At 41.3% G+C, this 23,055-nt stretch overlaps 1 protein-coding gene across 3 annotated transcripts in view; it reads left to right on the plus strand.

Moving 5' to 3' along the window:
* The first annotated feature begins 461 nt into the window (after positions 1-461).
* tbc1d22a (TBC1 domain family, member 22a) overlaps positions 462-23,055 on the plus strand; it is a 135,503-nt gene continuing 112,909 nt past the window's right edge. For all 3 annotated transcript variants that reach the window (XM_030440067.1, XM_030440066.1, XM_030440065.1), the window contains exons 1-5: positions 462-687; positions 1,162-1,218; positions 3,015-3,198; positions 3,386-3,635; positions 8,053-8,235. In XM_030440067.1, the coding sequence (XP_030295927.1) occupies positions 626-687; positions 1,162-1,218; positions 3,015-3,198; positions 3,386-3,635; positions 8,053-8,235 (736 nt within the window). In that variant the 5' untranslated portion in view covers positions 462-625. The remainder of the gene's footprint in view (positions 688-1,161; positions 1,219-3,014; positions 3,199-3,385; positions 3,636-8,052; positions 8,236-23,055) is intronic.

A 23,055-nucleotide genomic window follows, 5' to 3' on the forward strand; every position in this document is an offset into this window, starting at 1 on the left:
ACTACTGTACTTTGCTATTACACTGTGCATGGAAGTATGCTATAAATATGAATATTCATATGTATATGATAATACAGCTGATTACCTCCCACACCCCAGGGAGAGTGAACCAATGGCTTCTTTTTGCTTTTTGGTCAATAAAGATGATTTCATCAATCAATACGCATATTTTTCATTCTGAAAATCTTTCCAAACTTGAATTTGAATAAAAATGCATAAATACTAAACGATACTAATCGATACGTAATCCATACAAAACTATATACACATCAGAGTATGCTGCAGCTATAAACTGTTCTGGAAGTGGTCCTGATGCTGATGGTCTCCCCTTCGACTGACACACAGCTTGTAGTTTCTGTCAACATGGCAAAGACAGTAAACCATTACGTCAGCAGCCTCTCACGCCACCTAACGGCGAATCTCACTTGTGATTGGCTCACAACGAGGAAGTGTCGCCGCAGCCAATCACAGCGGCGCTTGCTTGCCGATTAGGCAGTATCAACATGGCAGCTTTCTGAGTTTTGGAGGAGGGGACCTGGTGTAAATAAACACAAATTTCACGTTTTACAGATAACGACAGCGTTCGCGTGTTTGTGTTCGGGACTGGTCGGGCCGTAGAGGGAAAATGTCGACCGACGGGAATAAAAAACAGTTCTGGAAAAGAAACGCAGCGAAGGTTCCTGGCAGGTGAGTGACGTGTTCCCTCCTGTCGGCTAGCTGAGTGTAGCTAGCCTTGCTCAAACTGACGCCTCACTGTTGGGCTTCAAACGTAACTTTCACTTTCACCAACTGTCCTGACCTAATGCACAACGTTTGCGAGTTTCAACACTCGGAACACAACAGCGTCTGTGGTAAATTAGCCCCGCAATCACAGTTTACACCTCTCTGCTGTTAGCTGTCTAAGAGCTACGTTGCTAACAGCAGCTAACATTTGAGCAATTTACCCACACCGCAGTCACAGACTTGTAACTAATGACACAGCTACCATTTTATATTATAGAGTAGGTGTGGTATTACAACAAAGTTACGTCGTTTTCATTACACTCATCGCAGTATCATAGTATTACCTGGTATTGTTGTGGGTAATAAGAAGCTAACGTGGCTAGCTTGACAGCCAGTTATGAATTAGCTCATACATTTCTCTCTTCTTCACTTCCTCAGCATTCAGCATGTGTATGGCGCACAACATCCACCTTTCGACCCTCTCCTTCATGCTAAGTAAGTCACATATACTTCGTCGTCGTATGTAAATGTTCTGTAATCTTGTTGAGATAGTTTGGACCAGTGTTACCACTGCTAATTTGAGTTTCTGTGCTGATGCTAGCAGTTTGCTCCAGATGCTGAAGTTGGCAATCACTCATGACTTAATTCACTGGTTCACTAGAGCACTAATCGCTTTTTATTATCTCAATTCACTATGAATGCCAGTCGAGAGTGAGTTTGTGACAGCAAAACAGCACAAAAATTGAAGAATTGAGGAGCTACCCAGCTAGTCAATGAAGACAGAAGCTGCTATATAAAGGACTGATACTGTAAAACAGCCACATCCTCATCAGGAATGTGGAAGTGTTTGTTTGGCCGGATGAGAGCTGACACCAGGCAGACCTGTGACATCATGGATGATCAGCGGCCATAATTTAATACAACTTTTTATTTAAACTTGAATTTAAAGTTGCTTGAAAACGTCCAACCTTTTTCTGCCTGGCCCACCTTTTGCAGACAACAGTATTCACAAGCCACCCCACCCACACACATACATGTCTTTTGCTTGCAAACTCCTATGGAATTTATTTTAAATTTTGTCTGTAGCAACAAAATTTAACTTACAAAGACTTGATCTTTGGGTGGGCTGCTGAGGACCGACGCCAACTCTGATAATCTGTGGATGAGACTGGACGATTACGTATCTTTCTCCAGGAAGTTACATTTTGTTGCTTTAATACAGCTGCAATTTCAGCGTAATGGATTACTAAAAAATGTTTATAATATACATAATACCTTGACCCACCACCCACTTTGGGCACCACTGCATTAACCAATAAGAAAAAGACTAAACTTTGCTATATATATTTTGTAAGCGGCTAAAAACTATCAAAAGAAAAACTGTAGAATCTCAATATGTAAAGTTTGCAGAAAATTTTTTTTACTAACCACTCTCACTAACTTCTGCATAGGGCTAGTCTCATTTTATTCACACACAAAGACAAACACGCACTTAGTAGAAAAAAAAAAAAGAAAAACAGCCTGCTTTACATAATAATCCTTTTATTTCTCTGGACTGATATTTAATCATGTAGATTTCCACAGAGGGTTGAGTTTAATTTGCTTGAGTACATTTTCAGAGCCTCTTTTTTTCAAGTTATGAGGGAAGTAAGCTAATATGGACATGTCTCTCTCTTTATCATGGTAATCTCAGTCTTTGTAAGAAGTCTGCGCCCTTTCTTCCCTCCACTCCTGCCTTTCCACCCTTCCCACTGACCTTTCTCTGCATTGCATGATAAAACAGGCAATGTTGAGTTTAATGGAGGTCTCTTTTACCGTTGCGTTACTTATTCCTCCTGAATGAAAGGGTGTCCTACAGCACCAACACAGCAACTCAATGAATTTCTGTCTTTTGAACGGACTCAGTTGGATTTTGTGTCAAAAGCTTTAGGTGGTGTTTCACGCACCTGTGTCTTTATTGTGTTGTTAATGGAAATTCTAATGTCAGTAAAATGTGGATAATTTACAGGCCAAATGTTTATTAATAAATACATTGTTAAGCCTAGTTTATTTTATATCTTTGCCCACCTGTCAGTTTCAGAATGATTCACTTCTCATCTCTATCATTTCCCCCTTGTCGACACTGCTTATTTCATTATCTCCCTCCCTTTTTCTCTCATATCCTGGCCTCTTTGCCACTTCTCTTTTTTCCTTCTCCCACACTCCCCCCTTGCCTTTTCTCTCAATTTCTTTAATCTTATTCGCTCTGCCTTATCCTGTCTTTTTTCCACGACCCTGTCTTTTTCCTCCAGCCTGATTAAAGCAGGTAACAAGCCTCCTCCGGCCACGCCAGGCAAGCCCAAGAAGGCCACCACCTTTCAGGAGTTTGAGAGCATCACAAGTGATGCCTGGGATGTTGGAGACGATGACGACGAGTTGCTGGCAATGGCTGCACAGAATCTTAATATCGAGGTGGTCATGGAGACGGCGAATAAGGTGAACAACCAGATCCAATTAAGCCTGATGCATGCTTTTCTTCTTCAGTGTTGGTCGAGTCACAGTTGCCTTATTAATATGAAATAACTTTGCACACTTTTATTATACTCTATATGGAGCTTTACAAGTTCTGTCTGCAATCAGCAAACCTAAGGTTCACCACCTTGTTTTTCTGCTGACCGAACAGGTGATCGAGAATCACAGCAAGCAGCAGGAGAGGCAGAGGCAGGATGATACGACAGAGCTTGAACCGAGAGAAGAGGACACGCAGGAGGAGGTGGCAGAGGACGAGGAGGAGGATGAGGAAGAGGAGGAGTACAGGGTGGGGGAAGGAGACGTGACCAGCCCAGAGGTGTCGTTTGCCTCCCAGAGCAGTCCTTACACTGATGGCCGCCTAGTGAAGTCCCACAGCGAAGCTCCAATTGGGTCACCTAAAGGTTAGTGAGTGCCATTGCTCAGTGTCCAAAAAGTTTCCTGGCTCGCCTGCACAATGAAAGCTCGACTGCTTTTACTTTAAGTGCTTCACCAGTGTTGTGGAGGATCTAAAAAGATGCAATGAAACTCCTCCAAGATAAGTTTAACGTCCGCATTTAAGTTTGGCTGTGATTCTGCTCTGTTTGTGTATGTTTTTGTTACATTTATTTTAGTGTAACTAGAAACAGGGTGTTTGGCAAATGTATCCTGTATAAATAGGGGTTAGATGTTGGGAAAACAAACACAGGAAATGTCGCCATAAAAAGCATAAAAATGGAATACACGAGTTTACATCAACATTTTGTCTGTCTGCATAATTCTTTTGTATATTATACTCACTGTGGTCTCACAGCTGCTTAATGTCATCACATTTGAATAGTATCAACAGAGCCACAGAGACTGTTTGGCAGATGTTATCACTCTGTAGAGCTATGTTAGTGATAAATCAAGTCATTTGACTTGCTTGCGGTTTAGAGCGAGTGTCCAGTGCTTAGCATTGACACAGTTTCTGATCAAGACCAAAGCCTTAGTAACAATCAAAGTGTCGCAAGTGATGGGGGTTGGTTTTGCAGGGCCACCCTGTAATTCACCACTCGTGATAAAGATACAAACAAAGCAGAAGACGAAACACGCTGCATTAAAGAGCTATTTGTTTAAAATGAGAATCCCTGAAGCGTCTCTTTCTGCTCCTTCTCCTTCTCTGTGTCATGGCTGATGATTTTGCTCTGTCACCTCTTCTGAATTTTCGCTTTAATTTTTTATATTTCATAAGCTTCCCTGTGGATGATAGCTGTGGTCTGAGTCATTATATTTTTGAGTTGTACGTCCATTCACGAGTCTGTCAGTCTGAGGCATTCCTCTGAACATGATATCTCAGGAGCACCTAGAGGGAATTTCTTAAAATTTGGCACAAATATCCACTTGGACTCAAAGAGGAACTGGCTAGATTTTGGTGGTCCAAGGTCAAGGCCACTGTGACCTCACAGAGGCAATTAGCCCATATCCCGAAAATGATTAAATGATGACATTTTATATCCAAAAGGTCAAAGGTCAACTTCCCTGTGACATCGTATTGCTTGACAAAAATACGTTTCTGCCACTGATCTTGGGTGCCTACCTTGAAACTGTGCTCCTTGTGTTAAGCTTCTTTGCTGTCAGGTTGAATGTGATTTTTAATACAATTTACAATTTGTTGCTTCTTCTTTTTTCTATCAGAATCAGCTTTACTTGGAAAGCATGTGAGCACATACAGGAACCATGTAAATATAGTAAGATCTTCCGTTTTGCCTAGAGCGAAACTTAATACCCTCTATTAACTTATTTCAAAGTCTTCACCTCATATAGTAGTCCAGACAGACATGATTGTAAAGTGCAATGCCGAGGTACACAACCTCAAGGTCATAATTCTACTTTTACTTGAAACCTGGCAGCAGCACTTCACAGCAACACAGAATCCTTGTGATAACAGATTTATCCTCTCTCTTATCGACACAAGGAGGAGGAAAGTTGTGAAGAGATGGTTCTACTGTATAGATTCTAACATCAGCAGCCGCGCTGTGGCAGCAGCACTATGAAGTAAATTGTGAATGTTTGGCTGACTATTGTCCTGTCTGCCAGGTCATCTGCCTGTCTGCCTGCTTGTCTGCCGTTCTCCCCACTGCTGTGTTTAGACACAGATAACATAAGACGCCCGTCGCCTTCAGGCAATTCCTCTTATCTCCTTATAGAAGACAGCACACAAAGGCAGGCTTGCATGCACTGCCACGTCTTGTACAGGGATGTGCAAGACGACACCTTTTGCACCTTTAGTGAGCGTATTTGGAAAACACAAACCATTATACATAACATTAATGCATGCACACATTGGCAGACAAATTGACATGCACAATTACAGTAAGGCTGACTACAGTAGATTTGACTCTTCTCTTCTCGTCTCGTCTCGTCTCGTCTCGTCTCTTCTTCTCTTCTCTTCTCTTCTCTTCTCTTCTCTTCTCTTCTCTTGGTCAATTCTAATCAGATAATGGCACGTGGCATGGCTTTCATTAGTGAGACAGGGACTCTCTCCATATAATAACACAATATATACTCATACTTGGCACCGTCCATCCCACTAACCCTGCAGCTTAAAGAGAAAGGGACACAGAATCACACTCTGGTGGTCATTGAGCTGTGGCCTCTGTTGTCTTTAGATTTTCCATCCAAAAATGCACAGAGAGAGGAAGTTCTTTCTGTTGCTTTCATGTATGTGTTTTTTCCTTCCTTATTTGTAATAATTGATGCAGTGTACCATGACTGACAAGTGAACATTACTAACTTCCTCTGGCTTGGCCTTTCCTTTTATAGCCCTTTAAAATGGACTATAAAAAAGGCTTATTGTTAAAATCACACAAAAGGTTCCACTGCAAAGAAGCTTCCTCCTCGACTTTAATAATCTTTTTTAATTTCTTAAAGTGCAAATAAAGCAGTTGAGAACAGATTTGTGGCCTTTTATTTGTTCTTGTAAAATCTGAAAAGGATCTGAAAATTGGCAGCATTCCAGGTTCCTTAATTGCGATGGAGTGTTTGTGTGACTCTATATGCAGTAGATGTGACATGGAGGAATGTTGGCAGTGCTGTTCACAAGGATCTTTATACACCTTTGCTCAGTGTTCAGTGTGGCAGAAGGAGGCCCCTTCTCCACAATGAAGTCCCGACCTCACCAGCTTGTTCATAACTGTGTGGTTGTGACTGTTTTCGTTCTCTTTTTTGCACATCTGGGGTAACCCGTGGCCCTTGGCAGGCTGAATGAACATGTTTGTCTGCAAGTTATAAAGCTTCACAGTTGAATCAATGGTTTTGCAACCCTCAGAAATAAAAAAATAACAGCAACGGCACTCATCACCAACTCACTTGGTACCACCAGGCAGTGCTAAAAGTCAGAACAGTCACATATGCTCTTAAATTTAGTATCTATGGCATGATGTAACTCCTGGTCTTGCTACATTTGCATTTGCATTATACAGACTAGATTCATAGACCTAAAAATATCAGCCCGTAGAACCTGAAATTGCAGCTCGTCAACTTCACTTCGCTAACTTGTCAGCAAGCTAACGTCAGCAGCAGCAGTGTCTGTGCAGCTATTAATCACCGTTATTCACGTTGTGTCACCTGACTACTCCTCAAGTTAAAGTAGGTTGGGAAAAATTCTCCCGCTGCAAGAAGAAACTAAATTCAAGAGAGCAACAGAAAAACTTCCAAACAGAATGGAAGGAATCAATTTTGTTCAGAGGAAGCGGGACTGTTGGGCCGTTTGGACGGTCATGTAGACTCAGCATGGGTCTAGGGATGGCAGCATCGATTAGTCAGTCGGTCAGCTGGTCGATCCACCACGCTACTATAGGGCTGCACAATTAATAGAAACATAATAAGAATCACAATATGGTTAAGGCTAATATCCAGATCTCAGAAGCTGCAATGTTTTGATTATGGTAAAATGTGACACAACACAGAATTATAATAAAGTGCTCTAATGCTGCAGGTATGTTCACAAGATGCAAGAAAACATGTTTGGTACACACACACATTTAGCACTGTTCATTTAGCTCTCAGGATGAATTTGAATAACATTGCTGACCATTTAACTAGTGGTAGTGCCAACATCAGGTCTGAATTTTAATTTGTCCTCTACTTTGTTTTATGACCGTCAGTAAAAACTAAAGACATTTCCTTCAACGTTAGCTGTACTTTGACCTGATAGCATGCTAACACGCTTAACTAAGATGGTTAACGTGGGAAACGTTATATTTGCCAAACATCAGAATGTTATTGTTGTCTTTGAGAGCATGTTAAGATAACACTTGATAAAAAACATCAATAATAAATGGTACATTTAAGGTGAATTAAATTCTAGGTCAGTTATTTCACTCAACCATGTATTAAACATTAAGTTGCAGCTGATGTTTTTAACACATGGGTAATAAATACTGTGTAGTTCATCTCTAGACATTATGTTGAGAGCCATTTACAAAGTTACAGTGTTAATAAACCTCAACAATTGCTTAGGAAATGCTTTATAAAGCTTCTCATTTCTTTGTTAACATTGAAGTAACTATTACCTTAGGTTTGACAAACTATACTTGTTATTATTCAGTGTTTTCCCAAGGTTTTTTTTTAAGAGAACTTGGAAATTAGATATTAACAGCAGTTTCTAGGAGGGGAAGTTCTGTGTGAACAGAAAATAATTAGTTGCCAACCTTGCATTTTCTACATGTATTTTTCAGAAGCTTTTGGACTTTAACATGGCCGCAAGATCCTGTGCTGCATCATATGAAAGCACTCCGTTTGATGTGTGTGTGTTTATGTAACTCTCTGCCCTGTCTCTACTGCTTATCCTCCCACCAGATGCAGCAGGTGAGCGTGCAGCCCTCCACAGACAACGGTCTCTGCCCCACCGGCAGCCCGTCATCCCGCTCGTCGCTCGCATGGCTGACCAGAACACATCTGGCACCCCGGCCATGACCGAGAGGGAAGCGTCCCGTCTGGATAAGTTCAAACAGTTGTTGGCCGGGCCCAACACAGATCTGGGTAAGAGATACCCTTCCAAAAGTCTCCATTTATCTGTCAGCACGCGTTACAATGTGCACTCTTGCACAGTCCACTTGTCTGCCTTTTGCTCTGGTCTTGCTCTTTATTTCTCAACTTTTAGCGAGTTTGTCTTTCTGTTCTCTAAGCTCTTTCACTTTTTCATTTCCTTGCGCTCTTTTGCTTCTCACTCTTAGTTTGTTCACTCTGCCTGCCAGCTGTGCTGCGCTTTTAACGATGCTGTGAGCGGGAAAGTCATCCAGCCATCTGGACATGCAGATTACAAGGGGAAAAAATACCAGCAACAACAAAAGCAAATGACAGGCCTTTGTTCTACCCAAGCGACAGGCCTTTATTGTTTATCCAACCCCAGAGACTGTTTGCTACCCCTGCCACCCCAGTGGCCATGAAATCCTTGCAGACCTCTCTCTTTACAGTTAACTTTGTGTCCTCCGAAACTAACTTTTGGCAACTGCAATGCATCAACTTGTTGACAAGTAGATGAACTACATCAAAGCAGTTACCGGACGGGTTAACAAATTGAACCTGTCGGAGTGTACATGTTGAATGTCTGTTACTTACAGACAGAATATTGTGTGATGAAATGCTTTGAATCGGGAGAGTTTCTGCGTAGTCTTTAAAGCTGAGTTAGCGAGAAATAAAGTGGGAAAGCAATGATTTTTGAAGAAATATTACAATATAGACAGAATCTGAAGTAATATCCAGCACTGGGTGAGTCCAGGTCAATCTTTCACACAGCATAAAAAGTCTAAAGTTAATAGTCCATACAGTCAAACATCACACTTTATTTCCGTAGTCAGGAAAGGATGATAATGAGATGTTTATATTGATTAATCTATGATAATACAGAAGATGTTAAATTTGCAGTGAAATATTTTGTTCCTTGAACTAACAGCATTAATTGTCTTTATAAAACTCCATTATAATCTCCAGTCCTCTTGCTTGGACTTGAAACCCTAAAGGACAAACAATTTGTTCAGACTGTACACATTACCAATGACAAGTGAAGTCAGAACTATGTTCCCATGACCTCAAATCAGTTCTTGCAAAAGCACAGACACTGACTCCTAAGAAAAACTGGAGTTGTGTGGACGATGCTCTGCCAAACTCTGTCAACAGATCCTTTCGACTTCAGATCTGTGCAAACTTTAAGGATGTACATCTGTTGTCCTTGAGTAGCTTTTGTGTGTGAATGCTGCATTGTGTGTGTTTTTATAAGTTTTTGTTGATTGGCTTGTCACAAGGGGAGCATAAAGTGAGACCTAGGGAGATAATTAAAAAAGTGCATTGCTTAGCAAGAGAACAGTTATGTGCTATGTCTAAATAGCCTAAATATGCTCAATACAAAAATAGTGTGTCTGAGATAATTCTCTGCAGAACCGACTCAGTTTAAATACCACAGCCTACATTCTCAAATGGTGGCTGTCGTATTAATTTACCACAACAGAGGAGGCTACTAGGCATTAATTTAAGACTGGCTATTATTGGAAACAAGACATTTATTGAGATTTCTCCCCTTCTCTTAGTACTGTATCATATTTCACTTTTCTAATCTTCTCTGTTTCTGCTGGTTGCTGTTAATGAAAACTCAAGATTTGCTCCATCAGCTGTGCATTATAAGCTGCACAATTTTTTTTAAGGGTTTAGGCTAATGCTGTTACTGGAAGTCTTCAATGTCAGACAATTTAAGTATTAATTGATAAAAACTGGATTTTGGTGGCAGATAGTGACATATGTAGATATTTTAGAGTTTACAAACTCTGGTAACCATATTGGGGCCAACTAGAAACCCAACGTGAAGTCGACAACTGTTTTTTGTATTGCCATTTCAAAGCATTGGCATTACAACTCACACATCATGATTTTTTGGAGCTAGAAGTGACCATAGTTGGACTAGAGGGTGGAGCTGGGCAGGATAGCATCCTTGGATCTGACCAAAAAACACAGATTCCCTCAGATATTCCCTCGTAGATTTGTTATATTGTAAGTGATGAATAATAATGACCTTACCACCAATAGTCTAGATTATTTGAATGACAGCACATGAGTTTGTTCCCTTTGGTGTCGACGCTTTACTTGCAGATTACTTTGAGATACACTTACACAAGAAACGTTGGCTTAAATCCTAAAATTTAAATGCTAGATTTCATTAAGTTTGAATGGCCTTAGTCAGCACAGTGCGTCACCTCTGCGTGTGATCCCCTCGCAAAACTTTTTGAGCCAAACAAACTGGTTCACAAATCGGCAGCGTTAGTCAACGGTGGTTGCGGCCCGCTTGGGGTGAGTGTATCCTGCACATCAGCAGAGTGTCTTGAGATGTCAGCCCTCATTAGGGCCTGCCAGGCATCACAAGCCGGCTGTCTAAATTTAGTTTTGTCTCTGCGCCATGATTAGATAGCCCAGAACGGGCGAGCCACGCTGCCGGCTGCTGGCAGCATGAAAGATGAACTTCATTCACGGGACATAATTAAGTGAAGGATTGGGGGAGGAGGGTGATGAGGGGTGATCGGAGAAGGGAGAGGGATCGGGGCAGATAAGATAAGATAAAACTTTAATGATCCCCATGGGGAATTGGGTCATTGCAGCAGCAAAGAATGGGATATGGATGAGAATACAAAAAGCAAAAAAAAAAAAAAATGAAATCGTCACCATTTGAAGATATTTAAGCCCACTATAACTAAATATCTCTGGGACAGCAAATCTTATTGTTTACTTGTAGTCATGAGTCATTTTAAGATCTTATTGTAGAAACTTGCTCTATTCTGACATACTGAATTGTTTTCACACAGAGCATTTCACCATTTACACAGCTTTTTGCAGTTTTCAGACGACAAGATGGATTAAACTCCTTGTCCTCAAAGCAGAGGTCATTGTCCCCTCACGCCTGTCTGTGAGGCATTTATACTCATACTAATTCCCACACGTACCAGTGGACACTGTCAGCAGGGATGTCGCCCCCTTGTGTAGAAGAGAGACTCGACCGACTGTCCTTGAGCCCCAAGGAAGGGGAGGGCGGGATGATCCATTGGTTAGTTTCGCACTTGAATGGTGTAATTAATTGCAGAGGCAGCCGTGTTTTTGGGCCAAGCCCCCCGACATGTCAAGGCTGCCAGTCTCCAGAGTCCACAGGTGTGTTGGTCACACGTTTCCACTTGTTTTTTCTCGACCATCAGAACCGTCTTCTCCGTTCCTTGATCATGTTAAATCTGCCTCACTCCCCTTTATCATGTCTCTTACATTAACATCTTTATCATCTCTCCCTTCCTCTCCATCGAGCCTTGCGACAGGTTGTGACAGCGGCCTGTTTAGCATGTAAGGTCATGTAGAAGGTGATGACCTGTGCGGGTGTGTGAGAGCAGGGTGATTGATGTCAGGTTGATCTGAGCTAATTATTCCTGATGTCCTGAGGCGAGCCTGTCTGTTGAGTGAACCTGAACACAGCAGCACCCACTGAACGCTCATTGAGTCGTGAGTCATTCCAGCTGGAGACTTGAATAAAAAGGAGAAATAATGATTTAGCCAGTCCGTTCTTCGGGTTTCACTTCTTGTTAACAGAACACTTAACACAGCAGTTTCTTATTTTCACATAAGCTACTTGAATATTTGGACTAGACTTTACAACATAAAGTTCAATTTGGCCTGTCAGTGGTTTCTTGTGAAAAGAGAAAGATGTTTTGATATGGGTTATGGATCTCTAATATTTATTGAGCATTGCGGGTAGAGTGCAGGCTGGAAGTCGGTCAATTAAAGGTGCTTGGGATACTAATGCCATGTTGTAACTTAACAATACAATACACTAAGTATTTGTTTTTGGCCTGTGCCGCCCAATTAAGTTTTAGTTTTTGGTCCGCCAAGAGAAAAACATTTGGCATGACTGGTTTAAATCAAGACATGTTGCACCTTGATGAGCTAGATTAAAAAAAACCCACTAACACTTGCTAAGGTCCCGGCACAGCTGTTTAAAACTTGTATGTTTTCATACATATATTTAATTGTTTTTGATAAAACTAAGCATAGTGTTATAAAGATAATACGAAACAATTATCCTGTCCATTATCGTGATTTACGATAGTATACCAATAATCAACAAATTAGACTCTTAAAATGCACCAAAACATAGTGGAATCACAAACACCTTGCATTAGTCAGGAAAGAAATAATTTCATGGCATCACAGAAGTATCTGCGTATCTTAAGTAAGTAATTATAAATCACAAGGTCTTACTGCACAAATATAGGACAAATAAATGATGGTAACCCTAACTTTGAATCAGCAGTATTTACACACATTGGATTTCACTTGTTTTTGTGGGGATACAGTGTGCAAGCCGTGCCTTCAGCCACGGTGAGAGGTTTAGGCAATTCAAAATAAATCAGGATACCAATGTAGGACTGTACATTAGCGTGCTCTAAGGCTTATTGAAGTCACTCATGTAAGGATATTCACAACGTGATATGGATAAAATCTTCCCTCAAGGAACCAGGGGCAAAATTTTGTTCTTGTACAGTTAGTATCGCTTTTATTTAAAGTCGAAACATCATTGAGTCCTCTTTTAAAAAAGATGTTGAGTGACGGTTTAAAATCATTTGAAAGATACAAAAAATAACACATTACAAAATAACAATACAATTTGTAAAACAAACAGAAACTGAATATTTGTTTCATTGCGTCGGACTAGACCCAGTGAAAAAAAAAAGAAGAACGCTTATCAGCCTATCACAGTGTGTGAACTATTTAACCGTGGTTTTCAAGAAATGACCATCACTGAATGGTCCAACTCCTTCAAGTTATGCACGGCTTTAGTCACAAAAACACAAGCACCCAAGAGTCATGTACAAGGGATGGACATTTGTACTTTTTTATCGAGTTACAACCAAGTTCCAACTTGTTGAAAAAGACAGGAAAATGGAAGAGAGAGGGCAAATGAGCTGATAACACGAGCAAAGAAGAAGAGACAGAGCTGCGTTATGCAACAGCAAATACAAGGAACAATAACAGTCTGTGACATTTTCACAGCATGCCAACAATGAGGGGAAACAACTTCATAAATGCGGTGCACATTTTCTGGAGGTTGTAATAGTTTTCAGCTTTTTTCAGCCACTAAACAGAACATTATATTTTATTTTCCACCTGCTCTGTTTGAAATTCAGAATGAGGCAGTGTTTGCGTTTCTGGTTCATTTTGTGTGTGTTTGTATCTGCTTGTATCTGCCATAATGTTTTTTTTTTTATCGCCCAGACTTTATTTAATATCATGCACTTTCTGTAAGCCTCCAGCTCCTATGATGACCTATAAGTCACACTGTCAGATTTTACAGACTTTCTGCATATCTTCTCCTTTTAATCGATTTTAATACCAAGAGCTGGCATCTGACATCCAGCACTTATTGCCGGATGGCAGGAAAACTGCTGTTGCTATGGCAATGGTCCTTTTTCCCCTCTTCTCCTTCTTGGTAATTTCATCCTTTCTCTCTTTCCCTTCCTCTTTTTCATCAGTTCCCTTCCTTGTTTGTTTCACCTGCTTCTTTTGGTTCCCTGCTTTCTGTTTGCCCTTCGTGCAGTCATTATATGAGTCCACCTCACACATGTACTCCCACTCGTTCACAAACACACACTGAACATCTGTGAGCCATCAGCACCATAAAGAACATCCAAATACAAAAGACACATTGATCAACAATAAGAGCACAGAAAATAAATGCCCACTAGAACACACACACACCCGCTTCCTTTCATTGCCTTGCTGCGTGTCGGTGTGTCTCTACCCTCTGTTGGGGGTGCTGCAGCTCTTTGTTACACCTCCACCGCTCCAGCACGCATATTCCCGACCACCGTCACCCTCACTGCAGCAGCCGTGGTGAGCAGTCCTGTGACTTTTTTCTGCCACAGCTGCTCGCTCGGCACTATGAAGTGCTCCAACCCGCAATCCTGTTACACAGCAGCCACCATATGATAGGCTTACCATCAGCACTGTTTGCAAAGTTAATAGCCGCCATCAAAGTGGGAAGTGGCGATGTAATTCAATTTAACTCAGTCCTAATGCCTCGTTTGAAAGCACTGTCCGCGTATGACAATTTTCCGAGGTGTGCATCACAGGCTTGGGAAGCAGAGAAGAAGAAATAATACAGCATTAGACTGTCTGCATAGGTAAATCTCTGGGAAATATGGCGGCTTTAAAGAGAGAAGGTGAGAAGTGAATTCTCACACGAAGGTTCCTCTGCAATAACCTGAAATCTAGAGAGAAAATGGAGAAAATGCACTGTAGGTTGTTTTTCGCTGCAAGTTTGCTATTCTTAGAAAGTCTTAATGCTAAATCTAGAATTTGCAACATTCTCTCATTTCCCTTTTCCCTCTGCTTTCAAATTATACTCCCCTGTATGGTAGCCTCACTAACAGTCAGTAGTATATCTACGAGTGCATGAATGTTCATGCGTGTGTGCTGCCTCCAAGCACATCCCCGGGCAAAACACCTGACCTAATAAGGTTGGGCCAACCACCAGCTGTCTCCTGTGTCAGTAGCCTCCTAGATTGTCTGGCTTAGTTTATTCAGATGTTACACTGCGGTCTTTCACGTGAATTTTTCTTCCTTCCTTTTTTTAAGTGAAGCTTGACTGAACACACTTAAGCCCTGAGAGTTCACGCCTGTTCTATGCTTTATGTGCAGTGGAAGGCATACTATACTGTGTCCACTGCCAACAGTTTCACTTCAATCCTGCATTTAATTTGCTATTCTATTGTGTTTTTTCCAAACTCAGGCTTTAAAGGTCCCATATTGTAAGGAGTGAGATTAACTTTTTTAATTGTTATAAAGCAGAAAGGGAAAATAAACGTAAAGTAGCTCTGTGCAGCTTGTTCGGTGTAATCCAAGTCTGCCATAAATTTCCATATTATGGTACCCTTATGAAATGATTCATACCTTCTTTCCTGAGGGGCAATAACGAGGTTAACCTGTTTATTTGTAACACTACTGATCATCCCCCCCAAAAAATAGAAAAAATAAAAAAAATAATGTCCTTCACAGTTTCCCAAGGACTAAGGTGACATCTTCAAACTTCTTTTTAAAAAAAAAAATGTTTTAATTTTTTTTTAACCAACAGCCCAAAATTAGAAGATATTCAGTTTACAGTTGAAAAAACACAACATAAACACATTTTAGAATTTGGGACAGTGTAACATTTGTTTTTGTTGCTTAAAATATTCCTTAAATGATGACCTCTACAGTACAGTATGAAATTTAGAACAGTGGGTAAGCCTTTAAAGGCAAGAGACACATCTACAGTGCAGTTATGATTCCGTAGAAGTGCATCAGCAAGACCTGATAAACTGTGTTTTGAAAAATAAAACACTCAAAGTCACCACAGCTTCCAAATCTTTTTGGAATCAGTGTAACAAAAAAACCTCCCGTTGTCAGTTCAGTACTGGTCTGATAGCATGTTTTCCTGTGTGTGTGTGTGTGTGTGTGTGTGTGTGTGCACACACGCTCACTTGCATGTATACAAATTGGTTGGATATCTCAATGACTTAACAATTTGAATCATTTTTAGTCAGGAATGAGTGGCATTATAGGTAACAGGTTTCTGCCTTCCATTAGCATTAGCGTTCTCGCCACCAGGTGCACTGTGGTAGCTCATTATCCTGCTCTGCTCTGCTTTCAATTTGGCAAATTAACGAGTTGTTTTTTAAAAAGATAGGTGAAATGTGTTCCTTCCAATATAACCATTACCGGGAAAAGTGACATGACTGAATTTCAAATTTCATCATATCACCTCATAAAACTGATTTCCTCGAAAAGAATGTCACCAGGTCAGATATTTTGGAACCTGTTTGATCTAAATCAGTTAAAGGCAATGCGAGCTTCAGGGAATTGACTACACCGGCCCTTGTTATAGCACACAAAAGAACACACACAAGCTCTTCTCACACACACACACACATCCTCACACCTGTACACCCGTCTATGCGCGGTGTCCTCTCCCAGCCATCTGGGCCATCCATCAGGCCTCCTGAGCAGGTATAATCCAGGGGGGAGTATCTTTTTACAAGAGTCCCATTAGTTTACGAGCCGTCTGCTCCCTGGCGCCATCACTTTGTCCTTTAGATGAGTTAGACCGTTCAGGACTCTCTCACAGCATTCAAGGTTTATAGGAGGGGAGCTTAACTTTTTAATACACTGCATGATAAAGGTGTCTGTCCTGATTGTATTGTTTTTCTGACCTCACTGGCAAAACAGCTTCAGACGACACCGGGACAATGCCTGCAACAAGAGATGAGGGGACGGGTTTAACTGGCCTCTCACCACATCAGTGTTGTTCAGGACTTTCACACAGGTGTTTTTGGAAGACATAACTGGCGCACATTTTTAATAGTTTAGAAAGTACTTGAAGTTTACTGATTGTTGTGCTGCCACAGTCTTGATTTTGGATTTGCTGAGGTAGCCCCCTGCTACAGAATTCAAAATCCCAGTTTTGGCAGGTGTGTGTGGTATTCACACGCGTGTGTGTTGCCCAGAACCTTGTGGTGTTTTGCCCCAGTGGTCGCGCTCCGTCTGAATGATGCTTGAATAGTGCATGGCTCCGGCCCGCCAAGCGTCTTCCCTCGTGCTCCCATCAGCTCCCTGCTCAGCCAGCACTGACTGACAGCACTTCTTCGTTTTCTGCCTGTCTCCTATTCTTTATCCCGGCCTTCACACACAACCTTGCACACAGGCAGGTAGACTGACTGACAGGCAGCTCGACAGGCAGACATGGAAGAAGTGCAGGTACACACTTACAATCACGCCAATACACACACTCTTATACTTACTCCATTTGATTTTTATTTTCTTCACACAGCCGCCTCACTTTGCTTGGTCACTCTTAGTGAGAGCCCTCACCCAGCCATTGAAGCTCCATTGTTTCGGTCCACTTAGGAAGCAAACAGTCCTTTATGAAAGTGTGCGTTATTCTAGTGGTGACACTTGACTGTTGTGTATAATCAGTATTACATTAATGAATCGTTACATCACGCTTCAACAGGAAATCCTGATGTTATGCTGGTGTTACTCTCTGTTCCTGGTTCTGCTGTCATTTTTCATCATTCTTTCTGAAGAAACGAAACATGTTCCTGGGGTTTACTTTTCAAGTAGACATCCACCGAAGCACTTCCATTTGGAGGTTGAAATTCCTTTTTTTTTTTTTTTTTATAGTTTTAGAATAATTAATTTGTCTGCTGCAAAACAACTTCAGCTTCCATTAAAAAGGTACTTACAATGAATAGCTGCATGGCCTTGTGGGGGAATGTCCATCCATAATAAAGCTGCATTGGTTAATAAATTATAGATATGATAAGCACTGCTGCAAAAAAATGTCAAAAAGCAACTAGACCTTTGTTATATATTTTGAGTTGTGTACTTACATCAATTAATGTAAAAAAAGCATTGATGAATTGAGAAAACAATGGACTAAATTGTAAATTAAAGTTAGTGATTCAAATGAGTAATCTTGACAGTATCCACCAACGCTCTGAAATTTAATCTGCTGTCTAAAGATACATACACTGTTCGCTCCCCTCTGTCCTCCTGTTAATACAAGCCGAGGACACTTAATTTGACCATGGAAGCTTTCTGTCGAGGGGTTATGTTTAAATCTTGGTTTTGAAAAATAGTGTTTGTAAATGCCTGATAAAATATACAAGAATGCTTAATCATTTTTTAAATGAAATTTTCATCTACGTTTGTGATTTTGATTAACTTTTGTTTACTTCTCGAACAGAATGCTGTTGCCTTTTATTATTATTCTATGAAGCCAAAAGAAACAGTCCTATGACCTACATGGAAGTGGTTCAGATCCCCATGCATGCTGAGAGAATCTGGGCCAGTGAGGTGAATAAGACACATTCTCACCTCCCTCCCTCAAGTATTGTATAGTACAGTACAGCACGGTACTGTTGAGGTGGCCTTTAAGGCGCCCAACCCCAGCTGCTTCACTGGTGTGCATCAGCAAAGGGAACATGAGTGAAAAAGTCCACGTTGTGTTCATTTGAAGCGACCTTCGCTTGCTTTGTCACGACTCTCAAGCCGCTGTTATACAAAAAACTTTTGGTTATCGTTCGAGTTTTAATGTAATACAAACATGATATTTAGCTATATTTTGCCCTCTGAACGTTTCAAGAGTCATTGAGCATTCATTACCTCCGAGGGTCCCACATCAGAGCAGCTGTTGTGTGTGTTCAACAGAAGGTACATGGTGTCCTAATCACCCCCTGTGGTCCCCAGCTTAACTCCAGCCAAGACAAAGTGCACCCACGTAAGTTCATGCATAATGGAATACAGTAGACACACACACACAGAGGAAGGACTAGCAGCGGTTGCCCTTGAGTTGCACATTGCTGATGTTACAGGTGTTTTTCATTCTGGTGAGGAATACAGCCTCCTCCAGGGTTGGGACCGTCTCTATAGACCAATCCCCTTAAGGTCTGCACCTGCCAGTGTGACAAACACCCACAATGCTCCTGATCAGACTAATTCTAGAGCATGTGTATAGTAATGTGATATTTTATCAGTCCCAGAAGGTAAGTTCTGTTTCCGTTTGCCCCCGCTTGGACTTCAGAATGTATACTTTATATAGTAGTTTTTTTTTTAATAGTTTTTGCAATAATGACTTTGCTCTGCATTTGTGCTGTTAAAGGAATGTCTTCATGCTTTCATTTAGTGTTTTTTTATTAGGTTGTACAGATTACTGTGTACAAAGGGGAGTGACAAATTTACTAGCTTAAAAAAAAGGCTTGTTTGCATTGTTAACTTTGTTCACTGGTACTGACGGGGACAGCTAGTCCCTCGTTGCCTCCGGGACACTCGGAGAAAGTTTTTTATTTTTTCGCCCACGTTTTGACAAGTGCCTGCTGAGCAAAAACAACAGATTAATTTTCAAAATGTCACGAAATGTCTTTAATTTATTCCAGTGGAGCTGGGGTTCGGCTGTCTCATTCATAACGCACAAGAGATGCCCTAGAGAGTCAGATATGTTTTCTGAGAGATGAGCTGGCCTCACTAATGAAACGACATCTGCAATTTAGCCTGTACGTCAACTATGCTTGTGTCGCTCTCTCTGTCTCTGCCCACTGTAGGAGATGGAGTTTTTTTTCTTCTCGGGAATTGGCGCTGAGATATGTACGGTTATATAGGCAGCCTTTAGGAAATAGGGGTCTAGACACATTTCCTAGGAGAGTGCATTTGCATCACGGATGGATTATGGATCCTTTTAAAGCAGAATTTTAGCCGAGGACTAATTAAAATGTGTGAAACTGCAAGAATTATGATAAAAACATCTTTATCCTAGTAGAATGTACCATTGTCTTTCCTTGCACTGTATCAGGGCAGTGTATCAATGCTCTGACAGTCATGCTGTGGGTCTATAAGTCATCCCGGCTCATGTTGGGGTAACTGTGATTTGGATTCTGTAGTGGTCCGGCTCTCTGCTGGAGAGGAGTAGTCGAGGCTGTGTCTGCAGTTTTCTGTATGTGATGAATGGGTCTAATGGGCACATCTGCTTGTTCTGCCGGCCACACGGTGCCAAGTAAATATTTGCCCTTTGCCCTTGCCACACACTTATGCAAACCCACACACAAACACCACAATTGATGCCTCTTTAGTGCAAACACTCTCCGATGTGAAATGTTCGACCGGAGGGGACGGGGCTTTCTGGAGATCACTGCGGCATCAGGATGTAAAGACCATTAGCTAACTTGTGCCTCACGTCCCCTCACCCCTCCCCTCTGTAACCCCCTATGGTGAGATTAATGCTAGGTGGGGGATATATAACATGGTTTAATTAAGCCCGAGCCCACAAGATTCATGGACTCATTTCTTTGTCTGACAGTGCAAATGAAGGTTCAAAGGGTGCAAGGCAAAAGGAGAGAAACCCTTGACTAGCTGTTAGGAGCGTAATGAATGTAGATGTGCACATAGGAGAAGGATTTCACCCTTAAAGACTTGGACTTTAATATAAATGGATTCTACATGACTTCACTGCGGCTGTGCTATTATGCATTTTTAAAGGTCAGAGTCACCTAATGCATGCAGTCAGACATGTGAAAATCAAAACACACAATTACTGGCAGCAGTGTTGCATTTGGGGTTTGTGAAAGTTGATGCAAATTTGAAAACTGTATGGATATGTGCTTTTAAATGCAGCAGTGGCAATCAGTAACCACAGCTGCCGAAGCAGTCCTTCACAAGCATGCTAAACAGGTTGCACCCTAATGAACCACGCTGGGACTCCGACTGGCAGCAATTTCAGTGAGACAGAACCATAGTGCCAATCAGTCTTGACAGCGCTGGCATCAATGTTGTATCCTACCATGTCAGTAACATGAGGTGTTGCATGATTCACGATTAAACGGAGAACAAGCACCAGATGAAAAGATTCTTTGGGAGTACTGATCAAAATCGAGGAAGCAGAACCAGATATGGTCTTTTTAACAACCTGGTGCCTACATTTCAGTTAACTCCAACCATCAACCCCTTTTAAACCAGGGCAGTTCAAGTGCTGGTTTAGAGCAAGTGCCTACCCTGGAGCCAGTCTTTTGTGAATCGACTTATTGCTAAAAAACTGGTTCCAGAGTGGCACCAACACTTTGCTGGTCTAGACCAACTAATCTGCTTATGACTGCCATTTTGAAAAAAACTGAGTTAGTGAAGCATGTTCTAACTTTCACTATGTATACCACGTCAAGGCAACAGTCATCCGAGGACAATGGGTAAATGGAGATGTATACAGTGACTCAATGTAATAACTCGGCAGCAAACCAGTTCTTAAAAGGTTCCCAGGTTGAACCGAGTCCAAACCAGCATTAGCACCTGCCCAGAACCAGCACTTGGTTCGCCTAAGTCAAAAGAGTGTATTGGAGATGTGGAAGTGTTATGCTTATAGTTACTAATTTAGCCTCTAGACACTTGCTAGAAAAGGAGCAGGCTACAGAGGTCTGATAAACTAAGCACTCCCATTTTTCTTCATGTTGAAATTCTTAGTCCTCACCCTGACCAATGCTGACATCACTTGAGGCAGTTGCAGCTTGTTCTTAAGCCACACAAGGCTTCATACAGCTTTCTCCCCCCCTACATATGTAGAAGTACTCCCCAAGTTCTGTAAACAGAATGTATTTTTTTAATCTAGTGGAGTTTCTCTTAAACTGCTTTACAGTGCCAATCCCAGAAAATAATATCTGAAAATCAGTATGTACATCCCAAGCACAGTACTAACTACTCCTGAAAGCTCTCTCACGTCTGTACAAGCCAAAACTTGGAAATAATATTTAAACACTTCCTTGCATTGCCTTTCATAGTTGTAGTCCTGTGGAGAGGGAAGGGAAGGAGCTAAGAGACGCAGAGAGAAATCGGTGAAAAACCTGCAGCTCCTTTCCTTTGCAACTTTAAGGTTTTTGTCATGTCTGAGAGATTTTTTTTCATCTATCTGTTCTTTCTAAATGCGACATGCTGCTGCACAGGTAACCTTGGGGTAATCGAAACCTTCCCATACTGTGGGGCTCTGACTCTTTATCCACACCAACAGAGCCATGCTGTGCACTAGATCACTGTATTGAATTTCTATATAATTAAAGTCACTGGGGACAAGGTAAAAGAGAAATTTTAAGTGGAAGATGCACAGGAACTGTAGTGAATAAAAAGCTACTCCCATCAGCTGAACAAGCTCTAATGCGTTTCACTCAATTTAGCCAATGGACTAAGCCCATTGCTGTTTAGCTGATTGCTATTTCCTATTCTGCTATCTGTCACTGGCTCGGCATTTGCATTTGCCTTGAAGAACAGGCAAGGCAGAGTCATTTGGCAGTGCTAATCAATATCGTTCACTCTGTGCGAAGAGCTTATCAATTTCCAGCCACTGCCTTGAATAAGAGTCGAGTAGGAATTTGGCTTGTTCATTATGTACATTTGTTTCTTTTTTTTTTCCCTTCAGAAAAGTATGTTAAGGCATTGCCATTTAATTTGCAGGGAAATCAATTCCCCCTCTTCCCTTCACTCCTGGAATGCAGGTAAAACAGTGGCAGTGCAATTAGAAGTGAAGAGATTTCCATTGCGTTTTCATGTTTGTCTCAGTTTGGCTGTGGCATCTCGTCTTGTTGAATGCTAATGGGGGTTTGAAGACTTGCAGGGTAGAGAGAGACCTATCTGTGAATAATGGATGAGTTAATGTTAGTGAGAACTCGCACAGGAACCTTCTGCTTATGGAGAAATGGTGTCGAAAAAACGCACAGTCATATGGTGACAAGGTCACTCATTGATTTCACTTCCCTCTAGAAAGAGGTGTTTGTGAAGAAAATGTGTCTGGGATTATCCAAAGAGAATTTGACAGCTTAGATGATGAAAGGGCCGCCTACCAACTACGTTACGTCATCTGAAATGTTATACGAACTTGTGTGGTTCACATAACATGGCACAAAAGAAGGCCTAGTATGAATTGATGGAACTCGGTTGAGTCTTTATGGCATGAGTAAGGTCACATCTGAGCCCTGAGCAAAACCAGTTATAGACAATTTAGCTTTAGATCTATTTATGACCACAATCTCTACACCTTTTATTGTAGTCTAGTTATTAGGTTTGATTCACTCACAATAGAAACGAAATGGAAGACACAGCATACCGAAAGCAATTTTCTCTCTTTCTCTGGTGCTCCCAACATTCCGCCTGTCCTCTCTTACTCTCAGTGTGTCTGTGTGTGTATTAAAGAGTGAGATTCTGAGATGTGTGGCACCTTACATTAAGCCATATTTTCTGGGTCTTCATGGACCCATAGGGAACTACTCTCTG

The sequence above is a fragment of the Sparus aurata genome, chromosome 14, assembly GCF_900880675.1.
Source record: "Sparus aurata chromosome 14, fSpaAur1.1, whole genome shotgun sequence".
Lineage (NCBI taxonomy): Eukaryota > Metazoa > Chordata > Actinopteri > Spariformes > Sparidae > Sparus > Sparus aurata.